The sequence below is a fragment of the Chiloscyllium plagiosum genome, unplaced genomic scaffold, assembly GCF_037043375.1.
Source record: "Chiloscyllium plagiosum isolate Xiang-an unplaced genomic scaffold, Cpla_swu_hap1 HiC_scaffold_7, whole genome shotgun sequence".
Lineage (NCBI taxonomy): Eukaryota > Metazoa > Chordata > Chondrichthyes > Orectolobiformes > Hemiscylliidae > Chiloscyllium > Chiloscyllium plagiosum.
The window spans coordinates 52,187,975-52,215,277 of record NW_028270145.1 but is presented as its reverse complement, the minus strand read 5'-3'; the positions used below and the strand labels follow the sequence as shown (position 1 = coordinate 52,215,277).

The 27,303-nt window shown below is 40.1% G+C and overlaps 1 protein-coding gene across 2 annotated transcripts in view; it reads right to left on the bottom strand.

Annotated features, from left to right (window-relative positions):
- ola1 (Obg-like ATPase 1) overlaps window positions 1-27,303 on the bottom strand; it is a 236,025-nt gene that overhangs the window by 142,913 nt on the left and 65,809 nt on the right. For both annotated transcript variants that reach the window (XM_087989008.1, XM_043693599.2), the window contains exon 4: window positions 20,609-20,736. In XM_087989008.1, coding sequence (XP_087845134.1) covers window positions 20,609-20,736 — 128 coding nt within the window. The remainder of the gene's footprint in view (window positions 1-20,608; window positions 20,737-27,303) is intronic.

The window sequence follows — 27,303 nt, the reverse complement described above, 5'->3', positions numbered from 1 at the left end:
CAAACCTTTTTAGATCTTTAACCATCACAGGAGCACAGATTACAAAGGCAATAGCAATTTCCTAACCAATGACCACCTGAACAAAGATGTATGCAGCTTCTCAAACCCTCAAGCCTTTCAGAGGTGAATCACTTCACAGTTTGGAACTGATCTCCATAGCAACTTCTCTTTGAGGGTCTTAGAATCACCATCTAGTAATTCTATGATCATCAAGCTCAGCCATTCCCAACGGTTCTTTTCACAGCAGATGGAAAAGGAAGCCTTGAAATTTTACAGTCTATTTCAGGCAATTCATCTGGCAGCCTATTAGAATTCAAAATATTTCGACCTTCAATCACGAAGCATGTTATCTGAAGCTGTGGTGATCTCAAGTCAAGACAAGCAGACCTTTTAGTCTAATCATCCATGATGAGAACAGACTGACAAAATCTTGTAATTCAACCAGTATCAAAATGCTTATTTTAACTGCATGAAAGTCTTTCAACAGGCAATGAAAACACACCATGTACTATTTTATTTGAAGCTTCTGCCAAAAGCAAATATGAATTCTGAAACCTGACACTGGAAGGTTTGCGTCGTGCAATTCTTGACAGTCTATAGCGTAAATTTCCATTTACTCAACCTAGATATATTCAAGGTTAAAAAGGTTGCAGAATAATAAAGCAGAATTCCCAATTGGTGTCAAAGCAGAGGCCCCTCAGCACCAAATCCTGAATGCCCTCCCACAGCAGAGTAGTTATTTTTTGTGAAAATAAGCATTTTTATCTACAAATAAGAAAATGTTAATCCCAAATGACTGAAGTTAGTTGATCTTAGAACCATTCATTTTACAGGACTATAGAAAGTCAATTCTTATTTTACTTAAATAATTGCCAGTCTGAAATGACTTTAATTTGTCAACATATTTCAAATTCAAAAGATAGTCAGAATACAAGTTTTTTCACTCCACAAATCCCTGGTAACTCACATGTCGGTGAAAATTTTAACAGCAGTCATACAGACTTGCAGCATTATTTGAATTTTGGACTTATTTAATCACAAATGTATTCTTTCACCAATTAATTGTAAATTAGATGATTTGGAAACAGAAGATGAGGCTCCACTCCATGATAGATTCTGAGCTCAATCATGAGAAACTATTCATTAGAAGCCGTAGTCTACTTCTATAAAGTGGAAAAAATGCATCAGAACCAACCCTGAAGTAACAGTGTAAATCTTGATGCAGGTAGTTTGGAACTGTAGATACCTGAAAAGCCACAGTTACTGCCTTTTTTGGAAGTGAAGATTGCAAAAATACCAGATGCAGTCTATGCTACTAGAAGTCTCAAAGTTGCAATGTCAATATCCCTCTTTCACCAGAATAACATGTAAGAAATAGATTTTGTGAAGCGAGCTAAAAAGAAATTTCAAGGAGAATGTTCCTGCAGATCTCATCCCTACTACAGGCTTCCTTCATGTAAAAGGGCCATACTACAAAGTTCTTTTTTATTTTCAGTTTTAAAAACTATGAAGTGAACTGGCATGATAATAACCATTGCATTTACATCAATTCATTGCCAATTATATTTGGCAATTGAGCATAATGTAATATGTACAATATATAAAGAAATTTATATTTTGCCTTTATGTATTTGTGGGATTTGGGCACCAATTGCTAGGCTAGCATTTACTACTTATGCCTAATTGTCCTGGAGAAGTTGATAGTTCGATAGGCAGCTCACCGTTACAATCCCAGAGGTGGAGGGACACAATCAGTGCTGTTAGGAAGGAAGAATTTTGGCCCAGCAACAGTGAAGGAAACAGTTCCAAGTCACTACAGTATGTGACTTAGAATTTCCCTTCTAAGTGGAGGTGTTCCGATGCAGCTCCTAACGTGTCCTTCTTGGTGGTGACGGTCACAGGTTTGGAATGTACTCATGTAGGAACCTTCTGCAAAACATATTGGTACCTCTGTGCATCAGTAATGAAGGGAGCAAACATTGTTGGATGGGATGCAAGTCAAGTAGACTGCTGTAACTTGGATGGTTTTGACATGCTTCAGTGCTGTTGGAGACACTAACAGCATTGAATATAAAGGAATGAGGGTAAATTTTCTCTTGTTAAAGATGGTCTACCTGACACTTGAGTGGCATGAATGTTACTTGCCATTTTCAGTTCATGCCTGAATGCTGTCCATGTTTTGCTGCATATGTCACTAATCACTTCAGTATCTGAGATGAAGTGAATGGTGCTGATCATCATGAAAACATCAGTGAATATCCCTATTTCTAACCATATATTGGAGAGAAGATCATTGGTAAAGCAGTTGAAGATGGTTGGGCCAAGGACAATACTCTGAGGAATAGGGCACTTGTGGTGCAATAATAGCACCCTTATCTCTGAGCCAGAAGGCCCACGTTGAACTCCCACCTGATCCAGATGTGTATAACAACATTTTTGAACTGGTTGATTATCCTGATGAAGTTGGGCTATTGGGGAGTTATTGTGGTAATGTCCCCATCTCTTGGTCTAGAGGCCAGGATTCAAATCATACCTGCTTCAGAAGTATGTTATAAACATCTCTGAACAGGTCAATTAAAATACCTATCCTGAGGCAGAACTATATATAACTTTTTTTTAAGACTAATCAGATCATTTATGAAGGTGCATTTTGAGCTGTCTTACTTGTTAGTGGATGTTTTAACTGTCTCAGTACTGTAGTAATTCAAATTTTTGGCTTTATCCATTCAATATTTTCAAACTAAACCACACTTACCATTCAAGTCTATAATGTACTATGGCCCATTTTACATTATTCCCAAGCAAAAATGCAAAAGAGTAGTGCAAAATTAAAATTTCCATGGAATCACTGAAGAACACAAAATGCTTTTTGTGTACCAAAGTTACATATTTTCAGACTCTGTAGTACTACTTTACCTATAAATCCTGGTCAGAGAACTATGTGTACAGACCAAATGCTACATGACTGTATTCAGAGTTTTATAAATGAATCTGTAAGGAGCTTTCGGGCAACAGGACAACTGCCCTTTCTTTTTAAAAGAAAATCTATTATTATTTCTTCTGCCTCTGTATTGTGACAACTCAGGCAAGAAAAGACATTTAACCCATCCTAATTCACAACTCCACAATTATCAGTTTCCTCATTCACTCCCCTCACCAACAAAAATCAGCTAAATTATCAAGAAGCAAAAAGGAGAGAAAAAGCAAATGCAATAACTATCAGTACAGAAAAAAATGGCAGAAACTAATGGGGCTGAAGACCATTATGATCCCTAGATGTGATGCCAGACATCCTAGTAGATTAACAGTAGTAGCTACTGGTATTAATCTTTCAAGAATCCTTAGATTTTGGAATCATGCCAAAGGATTAGAAAACCGTCAATCTGACACATTTATACAAAAGGGGAGACAAAAGTACCATGCATGAGGCTACTTAAGATAAGTATTTCCTGATGAAGGGCTTTTGCCCAAAACATCAATTCTCCCGCTCCTTGGATGCTGCCTGATCTGCTGTGCTTTTCCAGCAACACACACTCGACCCTACTCAAGATTAAAAGTCACAAAACACCAGGTTATAGTCCAACCAGTTTATTTGAAACCACAAGCTTTTGAAGTGCTGTCCCTTCATCAGGTTAGACGATCATAGAGACATACAGAAACAGACCTTTTGGTCCAACTCATCCATGCTGACCAGATAGCTAAACTAATCTAGTCCCACTTGCTTGCACTTGACCCATATGCCTCTGAACGCTTCCTATTCATATACCCATCCACATGCCTTTTTGAATGTTGTAATTGTACCAGCCTCAACCACTTCCTCTGGAGCTCATTCCATACACATAGCACACTGCGAAAAAGTTGCCCCTTAGGTCCCTTTTAAGTTTTCCCCTCTCACCATAAACCTATGCCCTCTACTTCTGGACTCCCGCACCCTACGGAAAAGACTTTGTCTATTTATCCTATCCATGTCTCTCATGATTTTATAAACTTCTAGAAGGTCACCCCTCAGCTTCCAACACTCAAGGGAAAACGGCCCCAGCCTAGTCAGTCTCTCCCCATAGGTCAAATCCTCCAACCCAGGCAACATCCTTGTAAATCTTTTCTGACCCCTTTCAAGTTCCAAAACATCCTTCCAATAGGAGGGAGACCAGAACTGCACACAATATTCCAAAAGTGGCCTAACCAATGTCCTGTACAACCACAACATGTCCTCCGAACTGCTACATTGTGAAGTGATGAAAGCACCCAGGCACAGACTTCATAATCAGAGAGATTAAAAGATCATACAAATAATGTGAGCGGAGTGTCGACAGGCCGAATGACAGGTCTCTGCAGGTGATCAAGAGTGTTAGACAGTGTGAGCAAAGTGTCAACAGCTGAATGACAAGTGAAGGGATGACTTAGAATCTGATTATTTGAGGCAGCAAGACAAAAGTTAAAAATAAGATGGTGCTGGGGACAAACCAAATGACTGGAATAACTTGCTAGGTATAAGAGTCACATGTAGAGGGTCTAAACAAAGTAACAAGTAATCCAAAACTGTACAAACAAATTAAAGGTAGAGAGATAATAAATTGTCAAGGCGTCAAAAAAATGACAATAAGGCAGATTTTACAGAAGAGTATGGTAGGGTCACATGTAACATGACATGTGCCTGGGTGCCGTTTTCTCTTCACCTGATGAAGGGGCAGCGCTCCAAAAGTTTGTGATATCAAATAAGCTTGTTGGACTATAACCTGGTGTCATGTGATTTTTGACTTAGTCCAACATCAGCGTCACATCATAATAAGAACCCATCAAACTTTTGGTAGTGTTTAGCATGGATCAAGGATTGGCTAATGAACAAAAGACAGTGTTGGGACGGGGGAAGCATTTTCAGGATGGCAATCAATGAGTAGTGAAATGTGACAGAGATCAGTGCTGCAGCCACAATTACTTACAATATAAATTAGTGACTTTGATGAGGAAAGTGAATCAAGTTTGTGGATGACATAAAATAGATGGGAAGCAAGTGGCAAGGATGAGAGTCTAAAGGGAGATATATAAACATGCTGAGAGCAGACAATATCTTAGTAATGGAATATAATGTGGTGAAGTGTGAGCAAATGCACTTTGGCAAGAAGAACAGATCGAGCTTTTATTTTTAAAATGGACAAGACTACAGAAAGCTACAGCAAAAAGGGATATGTGAACTCTCATGAACAAGTCACAAAAAGCTAGCATTCAAGTTCAATGGGTAATTTGGAAGATAAATGGGAATGGAGTATAAAAATAGCAATGTTTTGATGAAACGATCTAAGACATAACTAAACCACACCTGGAATACTGTGAACAGTTTGGGTTCCTTATCTAAAGGAAAATATATTAGCAGTGGAGGCAATCTAAAGAAAGTACACTAGATATGGAAAACTTATCTAATGAAGAGAGGTTGAGTAGATTGGGCCTGTACTCATTGGAGTTTAGAAGAATGAGAGCGTCTTTATTAAATTTTACATTTTGACACAAGGAATAAAAAGCACATTAACTAAATGGTTAGACGTCGCAGAGCGCCAAGACAGAGAGAGATCTTGGTGTCCAAGGTCATACATCACAAAATTATGTTCGTATGCATATACTTGTATGCAAGTAACATTCTATGGGTTTGCTTGATTATGTTTCATTTCAGTGAATTCAAGAAGTGGGAGGTTATACTTCAGTTAGAAAGGGCATTGATGAAATGACATCTGAAGTATTGTGTACTTACTTATGGAAGGATGTTAATGCATTGGTTGTTGAGGGAAATTTTACAAGACTAATACGTGGAATGAGCAGAATGCCTTGTGAGAAAATGGTATACAGGCTAGGCCTGTATCCTCTAGGGTCAGAGTAGGACAGCACCGAAACAGACCCTTTGGTCCAACTTACTTAGCCAACTATTCATTCCAATTGGACTTAGTCCCATTTGATATCCCTCTAAATCCTTCCTATTCATATATCCATTCAGATGTCTTTTAAAATGTTGTAATTGTACCAGCCTCCACCACTTTCTCTGGCAGCTTGCTCCATTCACGCACTACCCTGTGTGTGGAAAAACTTACCCCTCAGGTCCTTTTTGAAATCTTTCTCCCTCACTCTAACCTATGTCCTCTCGTTTTGGACTCCCTCTGAATAAGACCTCAGCTATTCACCCTTGATTTTATGAACTTCTATAAGGTCACGACTCAACCTTTGACAGGCCAGGGAGAAAAGCATCAGCTTTTCAGCTCTCACTTTAACTCAAATCAGTCGGTCCCAGCAACCCCCTTGTAAATCTTTTCTGCACTCTCTCAGGTTTAACAACATCCTTCCTCTAGAGGGGTGATCAGAATTGAACACATTTTTTAAAAATGGTCGCACCAATGTCCTGTACAGCCACAACATGACCTCCCACCTCCTATACTCAATGTTCTGCCCAATGAAGGTAAGCACACCAAACACCTCCTTCACCACCTCGTGTACTTGCAACTCCACTTTCAAAGAACTATACACCTGCATCCCTAGGTCTACTTGATTGGCAACACACCCTAGGACCCTACAACTAACTGTACAAGCCCTGCCCTGGATTGCCTTACCAAAATTTAGCACCTCATCTCTCTAACTTAAACGCCATCTGCCAATCCTTGCCCCATTGGCCCATCTGATCAAGGTGCTGTTGTACTGAGGTAACCTTCTTCACTGTCCACTACACCACTTAATTTGATGTCATCTGCAAACTTTCAAACCACATCACTTATATACATATTCAAATTATTTATATAAATTACAAAAAATAATGGACCCAGCACCGATTCTTGCAGCACACCACTAGTCAGAGGCCTCCAGTCCAAAAAGCAATCTTCTATGAACACCTACCTATCATCCTGCACTCAAGCCAATTTTGCACCCAATTGACTAGCTCCTCCTGGATCCCATGTGATATAACCTTGCTAACCAAACTACCATGCGGAACCTTGCTAAACGCTTTGCTGAAGTCCATGTAGACAATATCGACTGGTCTGCCTTCAATCTTTTTTGCCATCTCTTCAAAATACTTACATCAAGTTAGTGGGACACAATTTCCAATACACAAAGCTATGTTGACTATCCCTAATTAATCTTTGCCTCTCCAAATGCATGTAAAGCCTGCCCTTCAGAATCTCCTCTAACAACTTACCAACCACTGACATAAGGCTCACCAATCTATAGTTCCCTGGCTTTCCCTTATAGTCTTTCTTATATAATGGCACCACATTAGCCAACCTCTAGACTTCTGGCATCTCATCTGTGGCTATCAATGACACAAATATCTCAGCAAGGAACTCAGCAATCATTTTCCTAGCTTCCCACAAAATTCTGAGAAACACCTGATCAGGTCACAGGAATTTATCTACCTTTATATGTTTTAAAAACTCCAGCATCTCCTCTTCTGTAATATGAACTCTTTTTAAGACATCACTATTTCCTCAAGTACCCTAGCTGCCATATCTTTCTCCACAATAAATACTGACGTGAAATATTCATTTAGAATCTCACCCATGTCCTGTTATTCCACACTGAAATGGTCATGTTGTTCTTTAAGGGGTCCTATTCTCTCTCTACCTTTTTTGCACTGAATGCACTTACAGAATCCCTGAGTTCTCCTTAACTCTGTTTGCCAAAGCTATCTCATCTTTCCTTGCTGCTCTCATGATTTCCCTCGAGTATACTCCTACTGATCTTATATTCCTCTAAGGATTCACTCAATCCCAGCTGTCTATACCAGAAGATGTGGCAAAGAGTGATGAAGGCAGATCGGTATACATTGTCTAAATGGACTTCAGCAAAGCGCTTGGCAAGATTCTGCAATGGTAGACTGGTTAGCTAAGTTATATCACAGGGGATCCAGGGGTCCATAGCCTCAATTTCTCTCAGTCAGTATTCCCTATACGTACCTGCCTTGCCCTTCACCTTAAAAAGGAACATATGGTTTCTGAACTCTGTTTATCTCATTTTTAGAGGTCTCCCACTTCCCAACCATCCTTTTACCTGTGCATAGTCTGCCCCCATCAGGTTTTGAAAGTTCCCATCTGAAAGCATCAAAATTAGCCTTATTCCAATTTAGAACTTTAACTTTTTGATCAGTGCTAACCTTTTCCATAGCTACGTTAAAGCTAATAGATTATGATCACTTGCCCTAAACGGTTTCCCCACTGTCATCTCTGCAACTTGCCTTGCCTTATTTCCCCAACAAAGGAGTTTAGAAAAGTCAGAGGTGACTTGATTGTATCATAAAAGATTCTAAGGCAACTGACCAGGAGTCTTAGTTTAAAAATATGGGGTCACTCATTTAAGATGGGGGTGAGGAAATAAATATTCTGACAGTGAGTATCTTTGAAATGCCTTTCCTCAAAAGGCAGTAAATACAGAATTTTTAAATATTTTTCATGGGAAGACAGATTATTGTTTTCCAAAAGGATGAAAGATTATTGGGGATATGCAGAAATGCACAATTGAGATTAAAATCCAAACAATCATGATCTTATTGAGTGGCGGAATAGGTTCGAAAGCATGAGTGGCCTGCTCTTGATCCTTGCTCAAATGTGTGTATTTGTATGAAAGAGGATTCTAAAAGGGACAGGACTGGAAGCAGAGACACTGTACCCACTTCTGGGAGGATCTGAGACCAGACAGTATAATCTCAAAAGCGGTTGCTCATATAAGACACAAATGAGGAGGAATTTATTTTAGGTTAGTGAAACTCTTTACCACAGAGGGTTGTAGAGGCTGGGTCAATAAGTATATTCAAGGTTGAGATGGACATGCTTTTCAACAGTCAGGGAATCGAGCGTGAAAAGGCAGTAAAGTGGAGTTGAGGATTATCAAATTAACCATGATGTCACTGAATGGCAAAGCATACTTAATAGGATGAATGGCCTACTTCTGTTACAAAATGTTATGATTTTATCTTAATTTTGTCTACCCAAAATTAGGTTTTTGATCATTGTTAAAAGAGCATTGAGACATTAGCACTAAAGTTGTCTTGCACTCGATGAATGGATTATCTATTTTCCCTGTTGTCACATTTCAGATTGTAACGTTCCCATCTTGCTACTTCCACAATTTAATTCTCTAAATCAGTTGTCTTCTTTCAAGGTTGAAGCATCCAAGTATCTATCACTGTTGTGGGATGGAAGAGAGGGGATCAGGCCAAAGTGCAGGAGATGCAAGAGAAGGCCCCGTCAACCATGGTGCCAGGGAATCCTCAGCGCTGGGAACTTCACCATGTCAATTTGTTCTAACGATGCCATCTTTGACAAGGTGACCTTGGAAATGTTCCAGTCTTCCCCTATCAAGGATTCCCCTGCATAATAGTTGACAGGGTCCTCAGCTGAGTCCGACCCATCTCCCACACTTCAGCCCTCACCCCTCCCCTTTCACAATAGCAAGAGGATTCCCCTTGACCTTCCCTACCATACCTATCAGCCTCCACATCCATTGGATAGCTAGCTACCATTTCTGCAATCTCCAATAGATGTCACCACCAGACTTATGTTCCCCTCCCCTGTCAGTCTTCCTCAGGGACTGTTTAGATTAGATTAGATTACTTAGTGTGGAAACAGGCCCTTCGGCCCAACAAGTCCACACCGCCCCGCCGAAGCGCAACCCACCCATACCCCTACATTTACCCCTTACCTAACGCTACGGGCAATTTAGCATGGCCAATTCACCTGACCTGCATATCTTTGGATTGTGGGAGGAAACCGGAGCACCGGGAGGAAACCCACGCAGACATGGGGAAAACGTGCAAACTCCACACAGCCAGTCGCCTGAGGCGGGAATTGAACCCGGGTCTCTGGTGCTGTGGGGCAGCAGTGCTAACCACTGTGCCACCGTGCCGCCCACAAGGTATCTTCCAGGATACCTTGGTCCACTCCTCCTTCACTCCCAACATGCCCTCACACCCCCACAGCACCTTCCCATGCAATCATAAAAGGTGTAGCACCTGCCCATTTATCTCCTCTATCTTCACCAATCAAAGCCCCAAACATACCTGCCAGGTGAAGCAGCACTTCACTGCACTTCATTCAATCAAGTCTACTGTATTTGCTGTTCACAATGTGTTCTCCTCTACATTGGGGAAACAAAGCACAGTCTGAGTGACTGCTTTGCAACTGCAAAAGTGACCCTGAGCTTTCAGCTGCCTACCACATCAACATACCATCATGTTCCCTGGCTGATATCTCTAACTCAGGCTTGCTGAATTGCTCCAGCAAGGTCAGCACAAGTTTGAAGAATAGCACCCCATTTTCCACTAGGGAACTCCACAGCCTTTTAGTTTCAATATAGAGTTCAACCATTTTAGGGCTTAAGCACCTTTTCCCATGTCCTTACCCCAATCCCAACACACCAGGCCTTGTCTTCACAGCCCAATGGCAGCTACTAATGGTCCCTATTGGCAGCTATTCATTCTCCCAGGCTGAAATTTGCTCAGTCCTTTGTCTGCCCAACTATTTTTGTCTTTTTGGGTTGCATCTCCACCTATCGTTTACTCCTTTCTCCTCCCTCTACCCCATCTTCTGCATAAATACCAACATATTCCTAGCTACCATCAGTTCTAAGAGAGGGTCACTGGACCCAAAACGTTAACTCTGTTTTCTCTCCAAAGATGCTGCCAGCCCTGCTGAGTTTTTCCAGCAGCTTCTGGTTTTGTTTTGGATTGTGAGCATCACAGTTCTTCCAGTTTTTTTATTCAGTTCTGTTACGCTGCTGAGTCAGAGTTTGATACAATATTAACCAGTTTAAAGTATTCAAGTAAATCCCATGCACCTGGCCCACATCAGAGCTCACTGTCGGAGGTGTTCACGGAGGGTGTGGGACAGTGCAAATGAGGCCATCAGAAGAATTCTCCTGGGCAATTACAGGGCATTTGCACACATCCAGACCTCTGCAGGCTCCTGATGTACAATGCAGGCTTGAGTCTAGATTTCCCTGCTGTGGACTTAAGACTTGGACCCATGATTTTTTCTGATTTGTATTCTACTCTTATGGTTCATTATTAACACAGATTTTAATCTGAATTTGGAGTTATAATCTTCCTGAAGTTCTTCAACTCCTTTCAACTTCACATTTTCAGCTGTGCACATAAATGGACAAGATAAATCTTTATTTTTGTAATTCTGTTGAGTTTGGTATTTAGTATTACAAAGGCTGAAAAGTTGACCAGAACTAGGGTTGAGGAGACGAGACTAATGAGGAGCAATCCAGAGAAAGATCCATTTGAAGGCAACATCCTAAACAGAGATTAACGTTTTTTTTTAAAAGAAACAGCAGACCACACAGGATTAAAACAATAATTAAATTCAATGCGTAGATGCAGATATGATTGTTTGATTGATTTTGAGTATTCCCATGCTTGACTCATTAAACCTGCATAATTGATCACTAATGTTCAGCAGATGGATGCAAACTCACTTGCTGACTGCATGCACTGTGATAATCTGAAAACCTCTGGAAGAGCTTCAAAAGAAAAACAGATTGCCCTTCCGATCTTAGTGATGCAACCTACGGCACTGAATTAAGTTACAAATTATTGTCTAATATTACTCGTCTCAGTTTACTTTACAGAGAACAAGGCTGTACAAGATTGTAACTCATGTCCACGGCAAATAATCAGTGAATGTTTGCTATATAGAACAATTGTTAGTTTGCTGCATCCAAATACACAGCAATCTGGAAGGATTCCATTTGCATTATCACAATGAGAATGAAAGGAATCATGCAAAATGGATAAAATACATAATTCATATTCTATCCTCAGCTGCAAATTAACTTTTAATTAGTGCAGTCAGCAAATGTGGACAGTACTGGTTCAATATAAATTACCGTATATTTTAAGCCATCAGGCTTGTCTGCTAACCACTGCAACAGTACAGGCCACAATGAATAAAAACCAAAAGAACTGTGGATGCTGGAAATCAGAAACAAAACCAGAAATGGCTGGAAAAGCTCAGCAGGTCTGGCAGCATCTGTGGTGAGAAATCAAGAGTTAACATTTTGGGTCCAGTGATCCCCTCCTCAAACCTCAATGATTGTTCTGGTTCACAAAGTTCTATCATGGCTTACTTTCTGTACATTTTCAGAGGCAAAATGTGACAATGCTGCATTCTTGCAAGGTAATATGCATAAAAATGTTCAAAGTTATAAAAGCTTGCTTAATGCTAAAATTGCTACATAAATATGGTTTGCTACTCTCACTATGACTGGTTTTGCACCAAACAAACATCAAGATAAAATTCTTCACTTTTTATATATTGCATGGTGGCATGAAATCCAAAGATATAACTCCACAGTGGTTTAAGTAATCAAACTTGTGTTGAGCACGAGAGGAAGAATAGCTTCACCCTTGCTGTCTTCAGGTTTGCAAATAGATAAAATACATAAAATCAGAAGTAGTGACCACTTTGATGTTTGAAATCAGATTGCATTTAGTAAACTGACAGACTTCCTTCAGTTTTATTAAAATTCCCCTTGATGATTCTACTTTTCTGATAATCTGATACAAAGTGTGAAATATGTACATTGTTGCCCCACTCGAGCTAATCTGAATAATACATTACATAGAACATAGAAAAGTACAGCACAGAACAGGCCGTTCGGCCCACAATGCTGTGCCGAGGATTATTCCTAATCTAAAATAAAATAACCTAACCTATCCACACCTCATTCTTAAATGAGCCTTATGACTCTGCTTCCACCACCACCGCTGGCAACACATTCCATGCATTCACAACTCTCTGCGCAAAGAACCTACATCTGATATCTCCTCTATACCTCCCTCCTAATATCTTAAAACTATGACCTCTCGTGCCAATCAATCCTGCCCTGGGGAAATGTCTCTGACTACTGACTTTATCCATGCCTCTCATTACCTCATATACCTCAATCAGGTCACCTCTCTTCCTCCTTCTCTCCAGGACTCAATCAACCTTTCTTCGTAAGACAAGTCCTCCAGTCCAGGCAGCATCCTGGTAAACCTTCTTTGCCTCTTCAAAGCCTCAGCATCTTTCCTATAATAGGGTGACCAGAACTGGACACAATATTCCAAGTGTGGTCTCACCAGGGTCTTGTAGAGCTGCAGCAAAACCCTGTGGCTCTTAAACTCAATCCCACTTTAAATGAAAGCCAAAACACTATACGCTTTCTTAACAACCCAATCCACTTGGGTAGCAACTTTGAGGGATCTAAGCACTTGAACACCAAGATCCCGCTGTTCCTCCACACTGCCAAGAATTATATCTTTAATCCTATATTCAGCATTCAAGGTCGACCTTCCAAAATGCATCACTTTGCATTTATCCAGGTTGAACTCCATCTGCCATTTCTCAGCCCAGCTCTGCATCCTGTCTATGTCACAGTGCAGCCTGCAATCGTCCTCAATACTATCAACAGCATCTCCAATCTTTGTGTCATCCGCAAATTTACTAACCCACCCCTCAACTTCCTCATGCAAGTCATTCATAAAAACTACAAAGAGCAGAGGCCCAAGAACAGAGCCCTGTGGAACACTACCCACCACTGACCTCCAGGCAGGTACGTTCCATCTACAACCATTCTCTGCCTTCTCTCAGCCAACTAATTCTGAATCCAGACAGCCAAATCTCCCTGTATCCCTTACCTCCTGACTATATGAATGAGCCTACCATGGGGAACCCTATCAAATGCCTTGCTGAAGTCCATATATACCACATCCACTGCTCGACCTTCATCACCTCCTCTAAGAACTCAACAAGATTTGTGAGGCATGACCTGCCCCTCACAAAGCCATGCTGACTGTCTTTAATCACACTATGCTTTTCCAAATAGTCATAAATCCGATCCCTCATAATTACATCCAAAACCTTGCTGACCACAGACGTAAGACTGACTGGTCTGTAATTGCCAGGGATTTCCCTATTCCCCTTCTTAAAAAGAGGAACAACATTTGCCTCCCTCCAATCCTCCGGTACAACCCCCGTAGAGAGTGAGGAAGCAAAGATCTTCGCCAGCGGCTTATCAACCTCCTTTCCCTCTTCCTGGAGCAACCTAGGATAAATCTGGTCTGGCCCTGGGGACTTACCAATCTTAATGTTTGCCAAACTTTCCAGCACATCAACTTCCTCAATCTTGATCTGTTCAAGCCTGTTTCCTAGCTCCTCAAAGTTCTCATTCACAACAAGGTCCTTTTCCTTCATGAAAACCAAAGCAATAAACTCATTTAGGGCTTCCCCTATCCGCTCAGACACCACGCTCAAGTTCCCTACACTATCCCTTACCAGCCCTACCGTCTCCCTGATCATTCTCTTATTCCTCACGTATGGGTAAAATGCCTTTGGGCACTCCTAATCCTTTCTGTCAAGCCTTTTTAGTGCCCCTCCTGGCTCTCCTCAGTCCACTTCTGAGCTCCTTTCTGGTAAGCCTGTAATCCTCTAAAGCCTTGCTGCCTCCACCTTACGTAAGGTGTCTTCTTCCTTTTGACGAGAAGCTCCTCTGTTCTAGTCATCCAAGGCTCCTTAATCTTACCCCTTCTTGCCTGTCTCAGAGGAGCAAATTTGTGCATCACTCGCAACAATTGCTCCTTAAATAGGCTCCATATGTCTGCTGTATCTTTTCTGTGGAGCAACTGCTCCCAATCTGTACTTCCCAACTCTTGTCTGATAGCGTCATAATTTCCTTTTCCCCAATTAAATATCTTCCCTTGGTAACTGCTCCTTGCCCTCTCCAAGACTATGGTAAATGGGAGGCAGTTGTGGTCACTGTCACCAAAGTCTTTTGCCACCACGAGATCTGACCTCTGTCCTGGCTCATTGCCAAGCACCAAATATAAAATGGCCTCTTCCCTCGTCAGTCTGCCTACATACTGAGTAAGGAAATCCTCCTGAACACGCCTGACAAAAACGACTCCATCCAAACTGTCTGCAATATGGAGGTTCCAGTCAATATTTGGAAAGTTGAAGTCATCCATAACAACAACCCTGCTACATCTCCATTTTTCCAAAATCTGCCCGTCTATGAGTTCTTCAATCTCCCTACTGCTATTAGGGGGTCTGTAGAAAACCCCCAATGTAGTGGCTGTTCGCTTGCTGTTCCTAACTTCCACCCATACTGACTCAGTAGACAAACCTTCCTCAACAACCTTTGTTTCTGTAGCTGTGATGCACTCTCTGATTAGCATTGCTACACCCCCTCCTCTTTTACCACCCTCCCTGTTCTTTTTATACGTTCTAAACCCTGAAACATCTCGCAACCATTCCTGCCTCTGTTATGGCCACAACATCATAGTCCCAAGTACTAATCCAAGCTCTAAGTTCATCACTTTTATTTCTGACACTCCCTGGTGTTAAAGCAGACACACTTTAACCAATTCCTTTGTTTAATCACATGAAAAACCTTCCCAATAGATTCACTACATCCTGTCACTGCCCCATCTACAACTACCCTCCCCCTCTCAGATATGTAGCTCTGGTTCCCACCCCCTTGCCAAACTAATTTTTACCCTCCCAAACCACACAAACATATCTCCCACCCAGAACATTTTTGCCCCTCGGGTTCAGTTGCAACCAGTCTTTCATGTACAGGTCCCACCTTCCCCAGAAGGTGTCTAAATGATCTAAGTATCTGAAGCCCTTCCTCCTACACTAGCCTCGCAGCCACATGTTAAGCTGCACTCGCTGACTGTTCCTCACCTCATTGTCGCATAACACTAGTAGCAAACCTGAGATCACTACTCTACTCGTCCTGCTCTTCAGCTTCCAACCTAGCTCTCTATAGTCACTTTTAAAGATCCTCAATCCCTTTCCTGGCTATATCACTGATGCCAATATGTACCATATTTCTGGCTGTGCACCCTCCCCCTTCAGAATCCTGTAAACCCAATCGGCGACATCCCGGATCCCAGCACCAGGGAGGCAACATACCTTCAGGGAGTTTGAAATCTGATTGGTCTAATAATGTAGTTGAATAAAAACTATTACAGATCACCATGTAGGATTACACATAAACATGTACATGGGAAACATACTGGAGGTCTATAAAGCACCATGAAACTATTTTTAACAGAGATGGGCAACACAAGTGATTAACAATATTAGGGAAAATGGAGCAACAGAAAATATAACTGATCAGGAGTTGGATAGGAATATTTCAAAGCAGGAAATAAGCCTCATGGAAGAGATCAGTTCAAAGAAGGCAAGGTAGAGACACTCCAGTTTGACAAAGCAGAAGCAGCTACACAGTTTTCCTTTTAGTTTGAGGTTGAGGTTAAGGAGCTGAAGAGACACCATATAATGGAGGAAGTAAATAATACATAGTCTTGTCCTTCAGGATAATCTTGCAAACAATGGTTGAAGATGGAGGCATCACAACAAGGCTAGTCAAATCAAGGCAAGTGATTTAACCAGTCACATGCTCGGAACACAATTTGTAGCCCTCAGACAGAACAGGAAAAAATATCAGCTATAAAAGGTAGTTCTGCTATAATGAATCTTTTGTTAATGCAAATTGGCTGTAATGTGATTGGGTAAATAGGGAACACTTTTTCTAAAACGCAAACTTTTAAAATGTGTGTTGGCTATAATTACATCACCAACACTAAGTGTATTTATATTGCATAATTTTTGTATATAGCATGGAGTCTCACAGAAGCACAACTACTACTTAATAGCAGAACTACTTGTATTGTGAAACATAAGAAAAGAAAAATACAATTCCAGCTGATATTAGTAATGGACAAGACAGCCTGGCTTGATAAATCATATTTTGTTCTGGTTTTAACAAAGTGGTGTCTCCCTGAAACATAAGCACACAATGCATATAAAACAAAAATTTAACAACAAAAGAAATGAAGACAAAATAGAATAAACAAAAAGTTTGTTATACAAAGATTTTTAAACAGTGAAAGCATAATCCTATTAATCCCAAAATGGTCCTTGAGAAATTGAAAAGTAAAACAATCTTTCAGATGCAGTACTCATTCCATATCCCCAGCACAATACCCACAACACCACTTGTACAGTACTCTCAGAAGACTGCTGCCTCTAACACCTTGATAGGTTTCATACCTGAACTTAAACTTTTACAAATTTAAGTAACCGCTTCAGAGTTTTATCCCAATACGTTTGGTCTGAAAAGGTTTAGTTTCACTCCATCCTTTTTAGGAGCATGGACATAAAGCATTTAGGGGACAGCTCAAAATGCAAAATATAAATAAGCTATGGGTCTTTCCCTTAAGCTAAAAAAACTTCTCCTGACTTTCTGAACTGGGGATTGTTCATCTCATTCAGTAATAAAATGCTACCAATGTACACAAAAACCTATTACTACCAAAGCTAATCTCAAACTATTTTAAAATAAATTACCATTTCTACTGAAATAGTTACAGGTTACTTATTAACTTCATATCACACAGAAAACCCATGTTACTAACTCAAACATCAACAAACCAAAAACAAACTTACATATACATTTTTATTACCCCTCCACCTTTTATCTTCACGTTAATACCACGTTTTTCTAGCTTCCTCTCCACACATGCTGCCAGACTTGATGAATTTCTCCAGCAATTTCTGTTTTATTTCCAGAACTAACATGCAGCCATTACTTTAAGTGTAAGTTACAGATCCCTCCGAATTCAAAATCCTGCCGTTCTGATCTGATGCAATTACTTTGAGTTATATCCAAAACTGAAACCTGACTAGATAAATCATGTTTATCTTTTTGTTTCAACAAAAGATGATCTTCCACAAAAATTCAATGTTGTAGATTGAGTTTAGATTAGATTAGATTACTTACAGTGTGGAAACAGGCCCTTCAGCCCAACATGTCCACACCGACCTGCCGAAGCGTAACCCACCCATATCCCTGCATTTACCCCTTTACCTAACACTACAGGCAATTTAGCATGGCCAATTCACCTGATGTGCACATCTTTGGACTGTGGGAGGAAACCGGAGCACCCGGAGGAAACCCACGTAGACACGGGGAAAACGTGCAAACTCCACACAGTCAGTCGCCTGAGTCAGGAATTGAACCCGGGTCTCTGGCGCTGTGAGGCAGCAGTGCTAACCACTGTGCCACCGTGCTGCCCAAAGGACATCTAGTCAAAATGTATTTCTTTATTAGTACTTGATAGAGGTAAACAAAAATCAATATTATTTCCAAATCTCTTCACAATTAATACAATAGATATAAGCTATAAGCAAGAGAAACTAAGCTCTGAAATCACATCAATTATACTGTTTCACCAAATGGGGTCTCTCCAGAAATACAACATCCTTTTCATTTTTAGCAATTTAATACATTAACATTCTCATGTACCATGAAGAATGCAAACATAAAAAGCCCATGTCACTTGAACTTAGTACACGACAAATCTTACAACATAAAATTCCTCTAAAGCCCACTGATTGTTGATTAATTCTTTTGAATGTTATCCCTATTTTTCTAGAATGGAAACCTAACCAAACATTTATAGGTTAAGTTGCATTAAAATCAAATTGATTAATAGTTCAAAAATGTAATTTTGCTTCAGAACTTCTACTGAGAAACTACAAAATAAAGACATTAGGATTTATTTTGAAAATTTAAAGTAACATCATTCTATATAAAATGTAGGCTTAGAGTATAAACCACAAGTGACAAAGTAAGATGACTGCTTTCAAAGCCATTTCACACAAAAGATAATTCAACAGCTGCCCAGCATCAGCAAACAAATTCAGTCTACAGAAAGACTACATCACCATTTAGCGCATACAACTTAAATTATTCTAGCGTGTAATACTTTAATTGTGTAAAACAAAGCTGATGTCTAACACACAAAAGATTTTCTTGCAAGCATTGTACCACAAGTAATTTTCATGCTACCATTGATGGATGACAAGTGATCAGCATGCTTTTAGAATTTAAACGTTGTGCTGGGGGAGGGGATGGTGGCAGTGGGGTGGTTGTGCAGAGGGTGTGGAAGTGCCACTTAAGTGAGAACATGGACACTGTAGTCTTAGTCTTTAGATGAGTTTCATGCAATGTTCTGAAATTAATGCTGTATTTATTCCAAACATAGATAGAGGTATGTAGCTTAACAAGCTCCCTTTATTTCCCCTTATTACTAAAATAATTTCACCGTGGTGGTTGCATGATGCATGATCACCAAGTTGCTAATAAATATTGTGTGGCAAATTTGGTAAAACTTCTCAGTATATAGAATGCTCACCCATATAGCAAACGGGGCAGCACGTGGCTCAGTGGTTAGCACTGTTGCCTCACAGTGCCAAGGACCCAGGTTCAATTCCAGCCTTGGGTGACTGTCCATGTGGAGTTTACATGTTATCCTGGTGTCTGCGTGGATTTCCTCCGGGTTCTCCGGTTTCCTCCCACAGTCCAAAGGTGTGCAGGTTAGGTGAATTGGTCATGCTGAATTGCACATAGTATTCATGGATGTGTAGGTTGGATGCATTGGTCAGGGGTAGATGTGAAGTACTAGGGTGGGGGACTAGGTCTGGCTGCTTTGCTCTTCCAAGTATTGCTCTTCGGAGGGTCACTGTGGACTTGTGCGGCCAATGGGCCTATTTTCCATTCTGTAGGGATTCTATGATGAATTTATGACATTGTGCACATTGTTTGTAAGACCATAACCATAAGACATAGGAGCAGAAGCAGGTCATTCAGCTCAAAGTCTGTTCTGCCATTCAGTGAAATCATGCTGATCTCATAATCCACAATTCCACGCTTCTACCTTTTGGTCGTATTCCCGGATTCTCTTCATGATTAAAAATCTCTCCGTCACAGTCTCAAATATATTAAATTACCCATCCTTGACAGCCCTCTGCAGCAATCAATTCCACCGATTCACTACCCTCAGAGCAGAAATTCTTCCTTGACACGGTCTTAAATGTGTGACCACTTATTCTGAGATTGTGTCCTATGGTCCTAGGATTTCCCACAAGGGGAAACAGCCTCCAAATATCTATCCTGTCAATCTCTGCAGAATTTTGTATATTTCATAAGGTCGCCTGTCAATTTTCTAAATTCCGAGTACCAACCCATCCTCTATTATATTATTATAGGACAAGCCAGACAGAGAACAGCCAGGGAATTCCTAGAGGCATGGCACTCATCCACAGATTCTATCAACAAACACGTTGACCTGGACCCAATATACCAGCCACTGCAGCGGACAGTTGGAACGGACAACCGGAAGGGGCAGAGACAAACCGCTATAAATGCTGGAGGAAACAACACAGAAACACTTCACAGGAGACTCCCAAGCACTGAGGATGTCACCTAGACAGGGACGAAACGTCTGCAACACAAATTCCCAGCTTGGCGAACAGAACCACAACAACGAGCACCCGAGCTACAAATCTTCTCACAAACTTTGATAAAATTGCTCCTCATTATAGTCCAAAATGGTTTGTTCCTTATTCTGACACTGTCTTGTTTGGGGGAAATCTAGAATCCGAGGACAATGTCCTGCCTGTATCTTACCCTGTAAACACATGAATTTACACAGGTGAGGAATAAAGATAAAATATAGACTTACATAATACTATTACCAATGACATTTCAAGTAATAATGAATTTCACTTGCAGGTATACATACTTGTAAGATGAAAGATAGCATCACATGCACTGATGTGAGAGAGGAAGGCATTTCCAAGGCCTTGACCAGCGTGGGCACCCTTCACAAGTCCTGCGATGTCAACCACATTAAGAAATGCCGGTACTTTACTGGAAAAGTTAATTAATAAAGTCAAAATTTCCTGTCATCTATATTTCAGACTCACATCAAATCCAAAACCTAAATATGCATATATTGAAAATATTTTCTAATACAAGTCACAGAACTCATTAAAGGTCAGCGGAAGAGAGAGAAAGAGACAGACGGCAAACAAGAAGAATAGAAGCTAAAAAGAGACAGAGAGAGTAGTTAAATACACTTACTAGTCATATTGTCAGCAAATGTGATAATCAATTTCTCTACAGCAGTTTCACAAATCGCAACAAGATGGGTAACCAGTTAGGCTATTTGTGTTAGTTATGAAATAAATTATATCAAAACACCAGAGCAATTTTGCTGCTCTAGTTAAGTAGTGCCTGCTCAGTGGTCAGTTTGGACTTCTGCTTCATACTACATCCAACAATGCACATTGATTTAACACTACAGGTAAGTGGTGGCCCTTGATTATACTGTCAATTTTTTAGTGCAGGACTTGAACATACAACTTACAAACTTAGTCTTAGCAAAGTCACGTTGACTTGTTATCATGATATTGTGTTGCACATGGCTCCATCTTGTGCTGCCTTGTGAAATGAATGCAGATTGTTGATCATCTCAAACTCTTAAGTAATCACAGATCATTTCAACGTTGTTGTTCCTCCTTCTCATTGCTCATCTCTGGTGTCCCTTGCTCACAATGAAGGTTCACAAACAAGCGAAGAGTTGGAGAGCTAGAGGTTGGACAAAAGCAAGGATCATTGACAATTTGAATCATAAAACCAGATAATTAGTAGCATGGGGGTTGGTTAGGGAGCAAAGAGATTCAGAGGACAAGTCTTCCACAACCTTCCTTAGCTGAAAACCTCTATAGTTGGGTTAATAAGTTTGCAGACAACATAAAGATTGGTGGAGTCATGCATGGCTTAGAACGATACAGCAGGACATAGATCAGTTGCAGATTGAAGCTGAAACATGGTAGATGGATTTTAATCTGGGCATGAAGTGCTGCACTTGGGGAGATCAAATGTTAAGGAAATGTATGCAGTTAATGGCAGGACCCGGAATTGCATTGATATACAGAGGGATCTGTGGGTTCAAGTCTATAGCTCCCTGAAAGTACAACTATGTAGGGTGGTAAGGAAACCTACGCCTGCCAGCCTTGATGGACACATTGAGTACAAGAGTCAGAATGTCATGTTAAGACTTTGGTTAGACTGTAATTAGAGAACTGCGCTCAATTCTGGTCACCACTTTACAGGAAGGGGGTGTAGATTTTACAGAGGATACAGAAGAGGCTTACCAGGATGTTGCCTAGATTACAGAGAGTATGAGTTACAATAGAAGGCTAGAAAAACTGAGTTTGTTTTCTCTGGAGCAGCAGAAGCTGAGGTGGAGACTTAATAGAAGTCGATAAAATTATGAGATGTATAGATCAGGTTGATAGACAGAATCTTTTTCCCAGAGTTGAAATATCTAATTCTGACAGGCATGCATTTCAGGTTAGAAGGGGAGAAGTTCAAAGGGCAAGCCTTTTTTTTAAAAAAAGCAAAGTGGCAGGTGTCTGGAACATGCTATCGGGGATGGTGGTGGAAACATATGATAGGGGCTTTTAGATAAGCACATGAATATGCATGAAATGGAGGGATATTGAACAAGGGCAGGCAGAAGGAATTAATTTAATTTGACATCATGTTCAGCACAACATTGTGGGCCAAAGGGGCCCGTTCCTGCACTGTGCTGTTCCATGTCATAACCATGAAGATTAGAACGTGTGGCACGAGTGAGGTTCAGGAAGCACGATCGGCAACAAGCAGAGGATCAGGTAGAAAGTTATCATACTTTTATTTCCTTTAAATTTTAGAATAAGGATACAAATATATTTCATTTATCATACAGGGATTTAGCAAAGTATTTCAATTTACAGGGCATAATGTTTTTGAAAAATCTTAATTAGGATGGTCCTACTGGACCCAAATACAGCTTTTACATTGATTTTAACAGAAAAATGTTGTTCATAGGAACAAAGGAATAGAGGATGCCATCCAGCCTGTTGAGACAGCTGTGTCATTCAATGTAGTTATGGCTGGTCAAACATCAATGCCTTTCACTCATTCCATCCCCATAACCTTGTAAGCCACAGGTAATAAAAAAAAAATCTACCATCACTACCTTAAAGATATTCAAAAGCAGAGCCTCAACATCCCTCTTTGGCAGAGAATTCCAGAGGTTCACAACTCCACAAATAAAAAAAAGTCTCATCTCAGACCTAAGTGGAATCTCCCTTATTTTTAAATATTGCTCCCCAGTTCTAGACTTCCCAACCATAGAAAACATCTTACCTGCATCTACCTTGTCTGAAACCTGCAAAATACTAGAAGGAACAATGACGCCCCCTCTCATTTTTCAAAACTACAGGATACAGGCCTAGTTTGCCCAATCTCTCTTCATAGCACATTCCCACTATTCTGCAAACAAGTTTAATGAACTTTCACACTCTCTGTGGCAATGATAACTTCCCGAGATAAGGAGCCCAAAACTGTACACATGGTTCCACATGTGGTCGATCTAGCCACCTTTATAATTGAAGCAAGAGTTTACTGCTCCTGTACTCAAATCCTCTTGTGATAATGGCAAACATTCCATTAACTCTCCTAATAGCTTACTGCACCTGGATGTTAGCCTTCAGGTGATTTATAGGAGAAAGTGAGGACTGCAGATGCTGGAGTACCAGCGTTGAAAAACGTGGTGCTGGAAAAACACAGCAGGCCACGCAGCATCCGAGGAGCAGGAGAATCAACGTTTCGAAACGTTGATTCTCCTGCTCCTCGGATGCTGCCTGGCCAGCTGTGTTTTTCCAGTACCACATTTTTCAACTTCAGTGACTTATACACAAGGGCAGCTAGGTCCCTTTACACATCTACACTTTCCAATCACCCACCATTTAAGAAATACTCCATACATACGTTCCTTCTACTCAAGTGGAGATTTTGTTTCTACACTTAATATTCCAGTTGGCATGTTCTAGCCCATTCCATAGGTCAGTCGAAATCCACACCTTCCTCAAACTTTGCTTTGGATCATTCGCAAATTTGAAAATATCACATTTGGTCCCCAATTCCAAATCACTGACATATGCTGCAAAAAGCTGAAGCCCCAAGTACTGATCTTTTACAGTACTCCATAAGTCACAGCCTGCCAGTTTGAGAATGACCTATTTAGTCCTATACTGTCTTTTCTGTTTCTTAATAGATCATGAATTCATGTCAGTATATTACCTCCTATCCCACATGCTATAATTTTTCTAACCAGTGTCCAGTGGAGGGGGGGTGGGGGGGGGGGGTTGGAATTTATCAAAAGCCTTTTAAAATCAAACTATACCACGTCTACTACCTCTCCTTTAACCAATTGGTTACATATTCAAAAAACTCCAAGTTCAAACATGAATTCCCATTCTCAAATCCATGCTGACTGTGCCTAATCAAATCATTATCATCAATCAGCTGTCTATTTATCATCCTTTATAATAGAATGTAGAATTTTCCCTACTACTGGTATAATTAGCCATTTTCCAGCCCTCTGGGACCTTCTCTGACCCCAATGATTCCTGAAAGATCACCACCAATGTCTCTAACCATCTCCTTCAGAACTGAGGTGTAGTCCAACTGGTCCAGATGATCTCAAAAATGAGTCAAGTTATTTTTTCATAATTATGTATTGAGAATTGATTTATGTTACTCTAATAAATAATGTTATCTATTGTGATTATTTACTACTTCTTTACCTTTTAGTAATTCTTTACCATAAAAGTAGAGCCTTAGAGCTAAATTCCTACCTGCAACAAACATGATAAGCAGAAAATTTTACATGAAATGAGAAATGATTTAAATTAGGAGTTACCAAACTGTAGGTAAAGATACCTCATGGGAACTACAGGCTTGGCTTTAGGGTGTCACAGGTTCCCTCTCCTCTAAAGTAGCAATAGTGAACATGGAGAAGAAATTCTTGTTGGACAGCTCTGGGACATCTTTATTGTTTGCTCACCTTTATTGCCACCAAACAATAAAGGTGAGCAAGCCCAGAGTGCTCTCTAAACCTTAGGAAACACGGAGTAGCAACTGTGAAGCTGGTCCGAGATCTGTGTACACTGAAAGATTTAGGTTAATAAGTGTAACTCAGTGACTGATTGCAGAAAAATCCAGGTGGTCACATAGCTAAGCCAAGAAGTTGGATGGCTGCTTTAAACTTCATAAAGAATTTATACTCTTATCTGCTTGTTGTACAGCTCAGATATGTTAGAACATTAAAATAAACAGCACAATAAAATATTGACATTTAACAATTTAGATGAAGACCCACTAAATTAAAGTGGTTGAGGAAAATTGGATCAGTTTAGACTAATTAAATCCAATGTAGTACAAATACAGGCAAGATATATTGAGTAACTCCAGCAACTGTTATCATGATATTCACGGTTTGTTCTGCCTTTAAAATAATATCAATGATCAGTAAACTCTCTTCTTGCCACCTGAAGTGCGGTGGATGCTGGGAGAGTGAGTAAATTTAAGGAGGACCTTGATTTTTAACTGGTAATGGGTTGAAAGGTTATGAGGAGAAGGCAGAAAAATGGGGTGAGGAGCATATCAGCCACAATTTATTGGTGGAGCAGACTCTATGGGCTGAATAGCCTAATTCTGCTCCAAAGACTTATGAACATTACTACTTGTAAAGCTGGGTAATCACATGAAATTAATATACATATGGTTAATATGAAGGAGTGACTTTGGTTAATATGAAGGAGTGACTTCTATTGATACCCTTGATGCAATTCAGGTCGCACAGTGGTAATGTCAATGGTGATCCAGAACTCCAAATCCACTCAATGGGTCAACCAATCAATCAAAGTGGTTGACTCTTAACTGTTTTGGGATGATTAGTGCAATAAATGCCAGACTAACCAGAAGTACTCACATCACAAATAAAAATAAAAATAAAAATTTCAATCATCACAATTTCAACTACTTGTGATTGATTATGCAGGAAAGCAATTATGATTTTCATTGTTTCTCATGTTGGAAGATAAACTTTTTTTAATGAGAAGACCTGAAATTAAAACTAACTGCCTCTGATTTCATGTGAATAAATTACACACCTGATTATTTGGAGACATTAAACATGAAACAATACATATCAGTTCACGTGTTTGTTGCTTACTGTCAACATTCTGGGGCTTTCAGGATGTCGACACTCGAACATTTTTCTCCCCCAAAGTGCATTAAAAGATGACAAAATTTTCATACTTTTATGCAGAACTATGATGTGTAAACCTAGACTTTAAAGATTATATAATGGGTGATATTTTATTGGGTGTTTTTTTTTTCCACTAGCACCTGGAGTCACAATTTTCCTGTGTTTAAATGGGCTCATAGCAGAAAACAGTTTGGAAAACACTTGCATAGGTACTTGACAGTACAACAGTAGAGTGCTCCAATACAAGAAGAGAAACACTGGTTTCAGCATCAGAGAATTCACAGATGGAATTTTACAGAAATATACAACTCAACTTGATTAAATGTTTAATATTACCAATGTTATTGCTTGATGAATATTCAAACAAAGCAGATACATCTTAAAGCAACATTAAACTTTGGAGTACTTGCCCCGCGTTCAACTATACAATATTTAATATCTAACTGTACGTGAATATCTCAGGTCTTCACTTTTGTCCAAAACTACTACTGACATCATAGAAGACCACGTACAGACGATCATTCTTTCCTTTTGTTTCTCAGTCAGAATTAACTTTGTCCTCATCAATGGTCCGTGTCAGTTTCTCCATGACAGCCTACCAAAAACTCATCATTTCCCTTTTTGAGAAAAGGTGTAATGTTTACAGTTTTACATTCTTTTACCACCACTCCTATATCTAAAGGATTGAAAGATTATGATCAGAGTGTCTGCTACCTTCATCTTTGCTACTCTCAAATATAGGACAATTTGATTAGTATTTATTTGACCAAATTAGCAGTGCTGGATCTAGTCCTAGGGAATGAAGTAATGTAAGTGTTTCAGTGGGAGAACATCTGGGTAATCTTGAGCATAATAAACCATAATGAGTATTTACTGTCAGAATTTGAAGAATACAGCAAAACGGGAATATTAATTGCCATAGCTTATTTCTGCACTCTAAACAATTCCACCTTAGTGTTGATTGTCTTAGTTACCCACACATCTAAGTACCCTTTAGCAAAACCAGACGGGTAGGCAATCAGGAAATACAACCACCTCCATGGCCTAGTTCCTGCAACTATTAATAACCACTTTGTCTAGGTCCAGGAGTCTCACAAGGAGGTTCTCCTTCTTGCCTGCACCCACCCACCCACCCCAAGTAATACAGTCAATTCTTTTTTTGGCAGTGGGCACTGCAACTTCGAAAATTAGGGAATACAATTTAAGTATTAATGGGGAAATAAAGCACTTCATCCCTCGCAATGCCCATCAGCCACATTATATGAACGCATCCAAGTATAATTAACTAATCAACACCGAGGATGAGTTCAGCTTATTACATTCAACTACTG